This window comes from Podarcis pityusensis (assembly GCF_964106645.2).
Source record: "Podarcis pityusensis genome assembly, chromosome: 6".
Classification (NCBI taxonomy): Eukaryota; Metazoa; Chordata; class Lepidosauria; order Squamata; family Lacertidae; genus Podarcis; species Podarcis pityusensis.
The window spans coordinates 44931333-44945486 of record NC_138030.1 but is presented as its reverse complement, the minus strand read 5'-3'; the positions used below and the strand labels follow the sequence as shown (position 1 = coordinate 44945486).

Sequence of the window (14154 nt, the reverse complement as noted above, 5' to 3'; positions counted from 1 at the left end):
AAGCCTGCAGCAACGGGCAAGATCATTGGGTTCTCTTCACCAACAATTCACTTTGTACCTCGCTGTTGCTTTTATGGCTCTAAGGCAGTGAAAAATAGTGTGGGCATGATATCTCCTTCCCTGTGCAGCATCTGCCAGTCTCTCTCCTGCCTCTCCCCACTGCTGTGAGGTGAATCTGGTGACCTACTTGCTGCTACACAGGAGCTGGAAAAATAATTCCTCCATAATGCCTTACCGCCCCAGAGCTGGTAATGGAGTTCTGGGCACTGGGCAGGATTCACCTAACGAACCCCATCAGCAGCCTTCCTTGCCTCTCCTTCTTGCTGTATCCCCTAAAATTGGCTCGGGGGAGTCAGGAGAACCACCAGAACAGCATGGATGAGGGATTATTCCATTGCATCCTTGATATCCACTGTCTTTGGTTTCTTTCATGTTTCTGAAACATATATACTAACTGAACCTCTTTATCAGGTCTTGATACAAGTTCATGCATGGCTCTTGAGCAGTCCATAGTGAACTTGGGACTTCTGTTCCCATCCATTTCTGTAATGAGTTTCATCAACATTTATTCTTTACTGAAGCAATGCCACAGAGCCTTCCAGAAGTCTTCTCTATAGATGGCTGCAGCTGACTTAAATTAATTTTAATTCAGCGCTGCTCTGAAATAAGCCTAGGCCTAGGCAGTCAAAACCTTACATGGTGTAGGTCAGTGTTATATTGAAAACAGTGGAACTAGATGTGTTTAAGCACACTGAATATCCAGCCCAGAAAGCCTGCCTAGACAGGTCTTGCTGTGGGAACAGGGTGCCGTTCTCAGTAACTGGATCTTAATCTGAGTCCCCTTTTTGTGTCCACAGACCCAGGAGAAGTATGAAAAGGTGGTGGATGAGCTTAGTAAGTGTACCCCACAGTACATGGAAAGTATGGAGCAGGTCTTTGAGCAATGCCAGCAATTTGAAGAGAAGAGACTCATCTTCCTGAAGGAGGTGCTGTTGGACATCAAGCGGCACCTGAACCTGGCAGAGAACAACAGGTATCATATTTCCCCGAGGCTGCTTCCAGGCAACCTGTTTATTGAGCATTCATCCTCAATTGCTTGCACAAGGTTTGCTGGGAGGTTAGACAGTGTTGACTATTCATTGTGCATTCATTCTGATGTACTTGTGCAGAGATTATATGACATTGCAGCAAGCAATGGTCGCCCCACACTTTCCAGTACGTTTTTCCGTCACTTTCCTTATCACAAAAAGTCTGATATTGGGGGGGGGGGGGAGGTTTTTTGTGCAAGAGCATCAAATCAACTTTTAACTGGGTAACATGAATTTGCCAGAATGTGGTTGAATCCCACCTGAAAATAACAGCAACCTGGAAGTGCCCTGAAACTCTGAAACAGCCCTGTAGAAAATGCCCCCATGATTTATGTGAAAGGGATAGTCCTTGAGTGAGCACTTGGAGCTTCTTCCGAGCCTTGTCAACTTCCCTTTCATTCAACTGTGCATCTTTGTGGGTGCATCTCCTGCACCCAAATCAGCATTTTAGCATCATATGGGAACTATGGGGGAAATTCTCTTAAGAAAACACAACATACAAGAGTCGCACACTGGCATTGCACCTTGGGCAGTCTGCACTGGCTCCACTTTCATCTCTGGTTGCCATACAGACTGTTCCATGATGAGATCAGTAGTTGCTGGGGTGGGGAAAGTTCTCATTTGCTAGCAGTCTCAAGCAGAGGCTAGTCAGCCATCTCTTGTAGATGCTGTAGCTCCTGCATCAAAGAAGCTGCTCAAGATCAGGGATTAGAGCCCTTTGTTAAAGTAATATTTGAAGCAGCTTACACTTCTCCTTTAAATAAATGGGTCTCTCTCTCACACACCCGCTTCTGTCTACCTACTTACAGGAGAAGCGCAAACTGATTCAAACAGCACTTTTGCAAAGCACTTTTAGAGAGTTCCTGTGGTCCTATTTCAGACTCTAGAGGCTGAAACAGAACATGGGACTGTCTTAAAGTCCTTTGAAAAAGGAGGCACGTAAAGGAGAAGGAGGCAGCTGTTTCAAACAGTGCTTTTGCAGCCTGAAATAGGAGCATGGAGGCTGCCTTAAAGCCTTTTGCGAAAGAATTTTGCACACCGGTCTTTCTTTCTGGTTTTGGTTTTGGTTTTGGTTTTAATTCTCTAGATATTTACAGGTGTCCCACAGGCCTTACAATGTGAGACCCTCTAGAACACTGCCTGCAGTCAGCTGAAGTTGTGAAGTTGTTAAAGCAGAGAATGTTGGATTTTAAAAATGCCTGAAATGAAGCATTTAACTCTTTAAAACATTCTATGCTTCTGTGCTTTAGCACAAAAAAAAATCTAGAGCTCTTAAATGTTCTGCATGCAGCATTTTGGAGAGCCTCACTTCTTGAGGGCCTAGTGAAACAGAGATTTATAGGAAAGCAGAACAGAAAAACGCATAAATAAGGTGACAGAGCAATGCAAGGCTTTGGAAGGACCCCGATCTGACTTGGGGAGGTTATTAATACTTCAGCTTGGGTGGGGGGAGTCGCCTAAAAGAATAACCCCAATTCCCCTTGTTATTCAGCCTCCTCACAGAGCTGATGCACACCCCTGTCTAACACCAATCTCAACCTGCTGCACATGTAGATCCAGCCATAGAAGGAAGCTGAAGAGAGAAGTGTTGCCGTTCTCATTAACAAGCTTCTAGTATATCTGTCAGGGCAGCAAGGGGATATTCAGTGGCAGAAGCAAATTAATTCACAGTCCCCAAACAGCCAGTGCAATGTCTGAGCAGATGCGTTAGCAGCAGCAGTGTTTATTTTTTAAGTACCAGAAGCATGTCTGGTTATTTTATACATATACACAAAATTTGAACTGAATAATTGTGGGGGAGTTGGGTAATGTGTAATTTAGTAAATTCTCCATCCACAGTTGGGGAATATGTATGTGTGTGTGAGTGAGTGAGTGAGTGAGTGAGTGAGTGAAAGAGATCTCAGACTGCCTTTTTTAAAAAAACAAAAACATTTGATATATTATAGATATTGTTTGGAGCTGAGGCCTCCAAGGCTGGGAGAGATGGCTCTCAGTATCCCAAAATCTGTAACCGCGGATGAGATGACAGTGAGTGTGTGTGTTACTGTGCAAGCTTGGAGCCTACCAAATGGTGGCTGTGAGTTTCAAATTTTGAGAGCCACCCTAAACTAGGAGGAGGCCTACTGGAGCTCATAAAAACATTGGGATATTTTTTCTTTCAGAAATTCTATACAGTGGTACCTTGATTTACGAACTTAATCCATTCCAGAGGTCTGTTCTTAAACTGAAACCATTCTTAAACTGAGGCGCGCTTTTCCTAATGAGGCCTCCCGCCACCGGTGCCCTTCCACCATTCAGATTCCATTCTTAGACTTTACTTTCACAAACCAGGACACTACTTCCTGTTTTGTGGCATTTGTAAACCGAATACAGTGGTGCCTCGCAAGACAAAATTAATTCGTTCTGCGAGTTTTGTTGTCTTGCGATTTTTTTCGTCTTGCAAAGCACGGTGTCGGGAAAGTTTTGGAAAAGCTTCAAATATCACCAAAGTCTTTAAAAACCTCAAAAAAGGCTACCACACCGTGTTCTATGAGTTGCTCCTCGAAGTCAAGTCGCAACTGTATTAATGGTGTTAAGAAAAAGGAAACAAACTTGCAAGACGTTTCCTTCTTGCGAAGCAAGCCCATAGGGAAAATCGTCTTGCGAAGCAGCTCAAAAAAACAAAAAACCCTTTCGTCTAGCGAGTTTTTTGTCTTGCGAGGCATTCGTCTTGTGAGGTACCACTGTAGTTCTTAAACAGGGCTGTTCTTAAACCGAGGTACCACTGTATTAGCTAATGCAGCTCCCGCACCCAGCAACAAGCTCCAAAAGTTCTCCCTGCTGTAAGAGCTGTAGCTGGAAATCAAAGAGGGATGAAAGCTTGAGCCAGTTTCTATGGACTGTCTAAATAATTTCCATAAGCACAAAGTATGTTTCTATCTGCATCTTGTGGATAGATTGGTATATGTGAGGTGGTGGACAAAATGCCTATCATAAGACCACTGCAAGGAAAAAGTTGGTTTGGATTGCACAATCCTGAATCTAATCATAGTGCAAAAGGTCATAAATGTGTCAGAAGCTATATTGATTGCTTGATTAAAAAAACTTCTACACTGCTTAATAATTCAGAATTTTGAAGCAGTACACAAAAATAAAAAATCATATATGCAGTAATACAGTTTTCTCCATCTCCACAATGGCCAACATAATATACCAACCAGTATCAATGATAATGATTATTATTGATTTATTATTTATACCCCGCCCATCCGGCTGGGTTTCCCCAGCTACTCTGGGTGGCTCCCAACATCATCATCATCATCATCATTATGTGATAAAACATCAAACATTAAAAACTTCCCTAAACAGGGACTACTTGGGTGAACAGGAAAGACTTCAGAATCTGCTGAAAACATATAGCAGTGATATGATACACCCAGAGGATAGCTCCTCAAAGACAGTAGGAATAAGCCCCAAATAAAGAAGGTATCCCAAATAAAAATGAGCCATCATTGCTTGAAGGTAAAGAACCTGAAAGCTGGATCACATGATCTCTCTGAAATTCCAGAGTTATTCTGTGAAAAGGAAGGATTGCCCATTCCCTGATGTCCTTCTAGCTGCAATGAAGGGACTGTGAGCGAATCATAGCTTAAGGCGACCTACTTTGATACCTTCCAGTAACTTCTCCATTCATTACTGCTAGGGAAAATGGACTGTCCTTAGAGATAGATATTTTACAATCTTGCTTAAACAGCCAGATTTTTTGGTAAGGATGCTCAGACACCTCTATAATGAATCACAGATAGCATAGCAGCAAAGTCACACTGCCATCCTCCTTGCACTTCAAAGCCAGTGCAGGTCCAATTTATGTGTGCTGCTTGCGCCCCCTTGTGCTTAATTAGAACAATCGGAGTGCTCAGATTTCCTTGGTTATAGTTGATGAGAGCAAGAGGCTGCCTTAGCTCAACGTGGTCTACACTAGCTAGCAGCAACTCTCCAGGGTTTCACAGATAAAGAGGAGCCTTTCCTAGCCGTATCTTAAGATGCTAAGGATTTAACTTGGGAGCTTTTGTATGAAAAGCATGTGCAACAGCCCTTCCCCAGCTGCTGCTTTTGCCACATTACTCATGCCCAGTATTGAGAGGTGTGTTTGCTTGTATGTCTGTTTGAAACAAGCAGTTATGCTAAGGTGTACCGTGAGCTGGAGCAGACCATCCGTGCAGCCGATGCGCAAGAAGACCTACGGTGGTTCCGCAACACTAGTGGCCCAGGAATGCCCATGAACTGGCCTCAGGTAGAGGTAAGAAACTGTCCTCTTACGCCAAAACCAGGGGTGGCTGCAATTCCGTAGTGCAGTATAATCTACACCAGGCTTTCCCAAACTTGGGTCTCTAGCTGTTTTTGGACTGCAATTCCCATCATCCCTGACAGTGGTCCTGCTAGCTCAGGATGATGGGAGTTGTAGGCCAACAACAGCTGGAGACCCATGTTTGGGAAACCTTGGTCTACACTGACTAGAAGAGTCTTTCTGGGATTTCAAACAGAGCTGTCTCCCATGCCTACCTGGAGATGCAGTTGATTGAACTTGAGACCTTCTACATGCAAACAGGTTCTCTACCACTGCGCTGTAACCCTTCGCTTTATGTCAGGTAGGCTGTAGCCTGCAGATTCAACAGCTGCTAGCCTCAGTGGGTCTCTTGAGCTTTGATATTCAGAGAAGCAATTTGCCACCGAATGCTAGCTGCTGAGGAGCAAGAGCAGGCACCCAGTGGGCCACTGTGGCAGAAAGGAAGGCAAGATGAAATAGGCCTTTGGTCTGATCCAGCAGGGTCCTTCTTATGATTAGAACTGGGGGTTAGGAGAGCAGTGCGACGCTGTTAAGAATTCAATGGTACATTTCCTTGGCTGCAGGAATGGAACCCAGATGCAGCAGCACAACCAGTAGCAAGGAAAGAGAAACCTCCAAAAAAGAATGAAACAAGCAACGCATCCAATGCCAGTGGGGGTGGGGAGGCAGCAGCACAAGCTGGGGACCGTGGCAGGTGAGTATGCCAAGAATCCTGGGAACTGGAGGCCATAGAGTACCCTTGTGCTTAGCCATCTCCGGGGGCTTTGTGCTATAGTATTGGTTCTCACGGTGCCCTATTGCATTGCCAGTGTGAGCAGCTATGAACGTAGCCAAGCCTACGCTGCTGAGTGGTCAGACGATGAGGGCGGCAACACCTACAACTCCAGCGAAGCCAATGGTGGTGCCAACTCCTTTGAGGAAGAGCCAGCTGCGAAAGGCGTACGTGTACGAGCTCTGTATGACTATGACGGGCAGGAACAGGACGAGCTGAGTTTCAAAGCAGGTATGTCTTACGATTTGCTAAGTGGTGATGGCTGAGATGAACAGATGACAGATTGCTGCCTGGGCTAGTGCTGTCTCACGGATACTGGCCACAACCCCCTTGTTGTCTATGCTCTGGTAACCTCAAGGTTAGATTACTGCCCTGCATTATATGTAGGGCTGCCTCAGAAGCCTGTTCAGAAACTTCAGCTAGTGCAGAATTCAGTGACCAGGCTGCTCACTGAACAAGAGAGGTTGAGCATATTACACTGATCCTGGTTCAACTGCACTGGCTACCAATTAGTTTCCAGGCCCAATTCCAAGTGCTGGTTTTGACCTATAAAGCCTTAAACGGCTCAGGGTCTCTTTCCATATGAACCTACCTGGACCCTGAGATCATCTTCTGAAGCCCTCCTTCGTGTGCCTCCTCCTTGAGAGGTCCAGAGGCTGGCAATACGAGAACGGGCCTTCTCTGCAGTGGCTCCCCATCTGTGGAATGCTTTCCCCAGGGAAGTTCACCTGGCTCCTCCATTATACACCTTTAGGCACCATGCAAAACCCTTCCTCTTTATTCTGTTTTTTTTATATAGTTATTTTATCCTGTGAACCGTCCTGAGACCTGCAGGTATAGGGCAGAATGCAAATTTAATTGATCGTGGTGGTGGTGGTGAAAACATCATAGATGTTCCTGCAGCTTGTACATATGTGCTCTCAGAGGTGCTGCCAGGTTCGGGAGGACTTCACACAAGACACTTTCTGTAGGGTCCCCATATCCCCAACCTTTCATACCACCACCTGTTATCTTGGCCTCCCCTCCCTCTCTGCCACTGCTGTTCCCCTTTTTGTGTTTGGTGGGTGATACCATTTGTACCTAATATTTTAATGTAAAACAGCCTTGGGAGACTGAGGGCTTATGGACACTACCTTTTGTGCTGCGTTTCCTAGGCACGGGTACAGGATTTCTAGGTCTGTGTCTCAGTGGGGGGGTGTGCGTGCGCACGTGCACACATGTCTGCCCCACTACTTTCCCCAGGAAAACTTGCTATCAACCCTGAATTGGAACAAATGGCAATTGGGTTTTCCATGGATTGCAATTTGTTCCAATTCAGCATTGAAACACAAGTTTTCCCAGCAAAAGTGGTGAGACTCACAAACCGCTCTAACACAGACCTAGAAATCCTGGAACTGTGCTTAGAAAGCGCAACACAAAACAAAATGTCAATGTGCTCTGAGAATTTGAGGATAGCAGAAGGAAGGGGACCTTTAGGCTCCCCCCCCCCGCCCCCTGCAAACCTTTGTCCTGCTCAAAATCATGCAGCCCATTGTTTCTCCCTGCGCAGAATTGCACAAGGTTAAATATGTGCTGAAAGCAACTGAGGTGAGAGATTTGGAGCAGAAAAGTGGACAGTTGGGAAAGCACCCCCGTCCTTTGGTGCCATTTGCCCTTTACTGCGATAGATTGACAAGGAGCCGTCAATTTCAAATTTGTTCTTCTCCTTCTTCTAGGTGATGAATTAACCAAATTAGGTGAAGAAGATGAACAAGGCTGGTGCAAAGGGCGTCTGGACAACGGGCAACTGGGTCTTTATCCAGCTAACTACGTGGAGTCTATCTAGTTTTATCGTGTTCTCCTCACTGCTGTCAGAAAAACAAACCAACCCGCTGTCATCGCCTATCTCTCTATTCCAGCCAAGTAGCCATCTTGCCGTCCCGTCACCCACGCAGCACAGTTAGAAATATCCAAACATATTTTCCGACCAATCTTATTTTTTTAATAGACATTTCTGAAGAGTATTTTGTGATCGCTTTAATCTTTTTATTTTCTTCCTTTCTGTTTGAGATAATGAGATACGAAAAGGTCGACACTGTCTCTGGAGGGCTTCCTTAATAAGTGAAAGTCAGGACCTCAAGTCCTTAAAACCTGACCAACAAGGCTTCTGATTGGTTGGTTTTTAAGGTTAATGTATTTGTGATCTACCCTGCAATTGGCCTGAACAATTCTGAAATGCTGGGGCCATTAAATCCACTTCACCCTCTCTGAATAGATTGAACAAGTAAAAAATAAGGAGGATTTGTTATTTGATTTGTTATTCCTGTCCATTTCCCTTCTGCATTTTCTTTCTTGCCTATTCCCGTTTTGAAAAGCAACAAGATAGCTACTCTTTGTCTTCTGCAAAAAGCCTCAACCAGTGTTCTTGCACAGTAATATTCTACTAGTCAACTGATCATCCTGAGCCATTGCATTTGCTGAAGTTATTGTATGCATATGCTATTTAAATCAAAGGATTCGCCACGCAGAGCCCCAAGATCCCATTTCCCCCATATATTTGGAGCATGATCAGGCTTCTCCTTCTGCTGACTGGAGACATACTGAAACTTTGAGCTCAAGATGGACACCCTATGCAAATAATTCAAGTGTACCTCACTTGCTCCTTTCTCCCAGTTTCTTTTGCAGAACTTGGGCTCCATTATTGGGAACCTGATCAGTTAGTGGTGGAGCAAATGCATCCCTTTAATTCAAAAACAACACAGATTTCTGTGCTGTTTCCATTCTGAGAGGTATCTATTGAAGCAGGAAAAACAATGAGATGCAAACCTGTGAAAGCTAATTTAGGCTGCCTGCATAATCAGACAGACCACCAGGCACTCTTTGACAGATAAATTCATTGTTGTGATATGGTCCGAAAACCTTGCTTGAAAGTGGTGATTTGCCACAGTTTTCATTCTTAAACAAGATTGCCCATTCAGTTGCTACAGGATGCCTTTGGAAACATATACTTGATTGGAATCCAAGCCTTTAGCTATGGAGAATAAATCAACAACTGCCCAGATGTTGACTGGAAATTTCATAGTGTGAACAGGGTTAAGTTTGCCAAAGTGAGGTGGGAGGCTGCATCTCTATATCAACTGGGGCGGGAAAACCTACATAATTTATGATTAAGGAAACAGGAAGTTGTCAGTGTGATGTCATGCAACATATGACGTAGAAGGCGTTCAGCAGCTGAGATATGTGGCTAGTAATAGATGCCAGTGCTGGTGCCAGGAAGAAGTATCCTTAAAGTATTGGAAATTCCAGTTGGATTTCTGTGCACATTGTGATATTAGCAGCAATTGTGTCTGATTTTGTGCATTGATTTTGAACAGTTTGGAGCCATGGAAGCAGTCAGCTGACCCAAGGATAGCAGAAAATATAACTGAGACTGCTGAGAAAAGTTTTTCTAAAGTGAGGTGCTTTGTCCCTTTTTCAGGCAGTATAAGAAGACTGCTAAAAGGAATATTTGTGATTGAATCCCAGATAAAGCGCCAAATCCATGTTGAAGCTCCGTCCTGTTTGGAAAAAGTATTCGTTCTACAGAAGTGGAAGGAAGGAGTTTGAGGGCTGGCCAGGATGTGTCAGCTGAAGTTCTGTGTTTCCTTCCTGGGCTCTTTGAGCTGAGGACAGTATGAATGGATGCCTAGAGTTTAGATTAAATGTAATCCTAAACACTTAAAGGTCCACGTCAGTGGTGAAAGTGTGTTTGGTTTGCTTCAGCCTCCAGAAGTATTCTGTGTTCATACTGGAAACGAGAAATTAGTTGGTTGGGATAGCTATGTACCTCATAGATTAAGGAAACTGGTAAGAAGTTAGCATGCTCCTAGACCAGGGGTGGAGAATGTGAGACCCAAGTACCAAACCTTCCAGGCCTCTCTGTCTGTCCCTCAGAACTCTCCTCAGGCCACACACCCTCCCTGGCCCTGCTTTTCACTTGAGTAGTTTTCCTTGGCTGGAGTGTGCTCTTGAACTCCGATAGTGTCTCCTGCTTATCAATATGGAGAATAAAAATGGTGTGCATAGAAACTAGCCTACTGTACAAAGGTAAACTCTACATTTGTCACTCCGCCCACTTTTACCTGTGGCATGCGACCCTCGGAAAGTTGTCCAGAAAGAATGCAGACTTCAGGCACGAACAGGTTCCCCACCTGCGTTCTAGATCAAAGGGAAGTGACATTTCCCTACCTTTCCCCATCCAAATCCCTCACAGTTGGCACAAGAGAACTACCTACCTAGAGCTGAAGAAGCTATCATAGGAAAAATTAGTATAGGATGACAGTTTCTTTCAGTCATTGCTCTGTTTGGCCAAAGATATCATTGAACAGGGATCTAAACTTGTTTATGATTCAGGAACCCTTCTGTGCCAGTAAATGAGGATCCTTCATTATTTTTAAGTTCTCTAGCATGCTTAATAAGTTGAATCTTCTAGCAAGCCTTTGTCCTGTCTGAGAACAGGACATGAGTTTGAGCCCTACAAGGATCAATAAAGAAACAATATATTTTGCACCACCGAGATATTGGTTAACTGACTTTGGATGTATCCCTGCAAGCATAGGTGAGGCCACCATTTCTCTATAGGTGATTTGGTGTAAAATTCATCACTAGAAAGTCACATAGTAGATCCAAGCATTTCAGTGGAAATGTCTCCAATCAGAGTAACTAATTTCTGGTATTCACTGGGAAAAAATTATTGGATGGAAGATACTTTTTGTTAATTACATTATTGTGAACCACCCTGACATCTTTTGATGAAGGGTGCTACATAAATCAAATAATAATACTTATGTTTCTTTATGCACTAAATGCTGACCTGAATCAACCATTCCCACATGAAGGATGAAGAAGCAAATACCAGTTGGTTCCCTCCAGTGTAATCATTCCATGAATCGAATGAACTTTTGTACATGGAAAGAAAGTTGCACACAGAGGAGTCCTTCTGCAAACAGAGCTATTCACAAAGTGATTGTGTGTGATGCAATATAAATAGGGAATCGATATGTTAAACATAATTACAGCATCTGATGTAAAGGGAAGCAAAATTGTTGCTGGTGACATTTGTGAAAAAGTAGAATTAGATGAAATTAGGGGGGGAGCAAATTTAATTTGATTATCTTTAAGAATATCTTTGTCCAAAAAAACTCAAATGTAAAGACATTCTTTCAAATCTCCTTACTCACAAATTGTTCAGCTGTTGATTTTTTTAAATAGCTCAGGTCAGATAGGCTTTTAAGAAGTTGTATTTTCTTCTCCAAAAGTTAGGAAGCTGAAATTTATTTCTGTATACTTATCTTCTCATGCTTCCTTACCTTGGGAAAATTCTTGCCCTTTACTCAAATACATGGGTTCCTTGCAGCCTTTTTTTGCCATCCGAAAAACTAGAACAGCTAATGATAAGGTAGATTAGAGTGAAGTCTCAGCAGTTCTTTTCTCAATTTCTCTTCTCCATGGTAGCACAGTGTACATGGTGCATATCATCAATGCTGCACATCACCTGGGCTTGACCCATCTTTGGTTGACATATTTCAAACCAATGGAATCTGATGATTCCATCATCCAGCTACCTCCCATTGCCTAATTTGTTCATTTCGCATATCTCACCTCAGACAGTGCTCTTCTTCTGTTTACCAGAAGGCTCCTTGTTTCATGTCTACTTATAGTACACTTTTATTAACATTCCTCTTCCAAAGTGTGCTCGTCTACATTGGATTCATCCGGCTGGGGACCCACAGATGCTTATGGCTATTGTAGCTTAGCTAGTCTATATATGAGTCTTCAAATCTTTCCCTGAATGCCCCCAGTCATCCCCTTCCCCAAGTTTCTTTATATAGAGCCGCCATCCTTCCTCCTCCACTGCAACCTGTATATCTTACAAATTATTGGAGCCAGTGAGCCAAGTGTTGTTTCTGAACAAAACATGCTGCATACTGGATAACATAGACAATATTTTTCCGACCTTCAACTTTTGTTTTGTTTTGTTAGGTTAAGAAAAACTTTAAGGAATGCTGTTGTCTCAGCAATGCACCTGTTTTGGTTTTTTTTGGTTTTTCTTTTTTTGTACATTGATTGTGTAATTTAAAACAAAAAGGTATATATATATAATATATATATATATATATATATATATATATATATATATATATATATATGGTGACTGTATTACTGTGTATACAAAAATGATAACTGATCTATGTAAATGTTATATGGATTTTAATTCTTGTTTGATTCTCGTACTCTTTAACATCTCCTGATGTAGATGTAGCTGTCATGTTTACAAGATGAGCTTCATGCTGAGGTTGATCAGGTCACTGGGGTGGAAGGTGAACAAGGAGTAGTTCTGACTCCTAGATTAGTGACTAGCTGATGCTGCACTTCCAACTTAAATTAGATTTCTCTCCAAGTTCAAACTCAAGACTTAATTTGAACTCCAGCCCCAGCCTGATACTAAGAGCAAGCCACTGACTTGCACCCCATCTGACAGCTGGATAATATGGCTCAAGGTTTGACAAAGTCCTGCTTTCTTTTTGTTATGCTCAGAAAGTTCTGAATATACCCCATTCTTGTTCCAACAGGTAAAGCTGATCTTTGGTGAGGGTAGCAGCAGTTTTCACATGAGGCACTATTCCCTAAGTTGTCTCACTCTGCATAGAAAGCATTGCATTTGGACTTCCTTGACTGCTGAGCGGGAGTCAGAATATGCAAATGGGGAAAACCAATGGATATGCTTTGCTAATGGTAGAGGATGAGGAAGAGTTAATGAAAGCCTTGATTCTGGCGCAAGTTAAGCCTCTGCTGCCACCATCCCTGCACCATCACCCCCAAGGTATAAAAAAATAATGCTAGCATGACCTAGGAGCCCTCACCCCAGTTCTTAGAGAGAAGAAAGCAGAGATTTGCTTGTTAAGAGAGCCATTTACTGACCTTGGAAGGGCTGATTCTCATGTCCATCTCTGGAACGGTAGCTGTACTAGTTCAGAGGCCATCAGTGGCACACATAGAGGCAGATGGATAAAGGCAGGCGCATGCAGAATTCTCTGCGCATTAACTTTTAGCATGCCGACCTCTTGGGAGTAGCTTTTTCAGCACTTTCAACAGGACCCTAAAAGTCAATGCAATTCTTTGCAAACCCTTAGCCTTCACATGCCTACCTCCATGTAATGAAACAAGGTGCCCGAATCACAGTCTGCCTAGTGGCTACCCTCCTGGAAGTGCTCTTGAGAATCAGCAGTAAGGTTTCTGTAATTGTTGTGTGGGCCAAGGGCCACATAGTGAATGCTGGATCCGAAGAAAAGCTATGGTCCCTTTGTCTACTCCAGGGGTTGTCAACCTGGTCCCTACTGCCCACTAGTGGGCGTTTCAGGATTCTAGGTGGGTGGTAGGGGGTTCTATGGCACAAGCTGACTTCCATCGAGCACTGGTGGGTGGTAAGGAAATTTTACCATCAAGAAAGATGCATTAGTGGGTGGTAGGTATAAAAAGGTTGACTATCCCTGGTCTACTCCTTCTGATTAAATCCCTGGGGGACTGGGGGAGATTGTTACTGTCAGCAAAGCTACATACTAACAGATGGAGAGTAATGTATCTGTGTCATGCCAGTCTGCCTCTTCTTCCATAAAGAGCAAAAACTATACTTAAGAAAAACAATAATAAAAGGATTATTTTATTCATGCACAGTGTGTTTAGCTTTGTTGCTGTTGGCAGAGATTCTAGGGAGGGATCAGGTTTTATGACACAGGAAATGGAAACTCAACATGGGTTGACAACATGCAAGAGAAAATAGTGCTCCTGTGCCTTTAACAGATACCTCTAGCAGGAATTCAGCAGGTGCAGTTGGGTTCCTCAAGTGCTGTAGTGATGGGCAAAACTGTATCTGCTGTTAAAGGTACAGGAGCCTTTTATCACATGCGGATTTCACAGCTGCATTAACTGACAGAGCACATTAGGCAATC

General features: G+C 43.4%; 1 protein-coding gene across 4 annotated transcripts in view; it reads left to right on the top strand.

Moving 5' to 3' along the window:
- The window catches only part of PACSIN1 (protein kinase C and casein kinase substrate in neurons 1), a 52746-nt gene extending 41526 nt beyond the window's left edge, over nt 1-11220 (top strand). For 3 of the 4 annotated variants that reach the window (XM_081010110.1, XM_081010111.1, XM_081010109.1), the window contains 5 exons: nt 858-1033; nt 5244-5367; nt 5979-6109; nt 6225-6418; nt 7903-11220. In XM_081010110.1, the coding sequence (XP_080866236.1) occupies nt 858-1033; nt 5244-5367; nt 5979-6109; nt 6225-6418; nt 7903-8012 (735 nt within the window). In that variant the 3' untranslated portion in view covers nt 8013-11220. The remainder of the gene's footprint in view (nt 1-857; nt 1034-5243; nt 5368-5978; nt 6110-6224; nt 6419-7902) is intronic. The other variant, XM_081010112.1, reaches the window with a different exon arrangement.
- The last annotated feature ends 2934 nt before the right edge of the window (nt 11221-14154 follow it).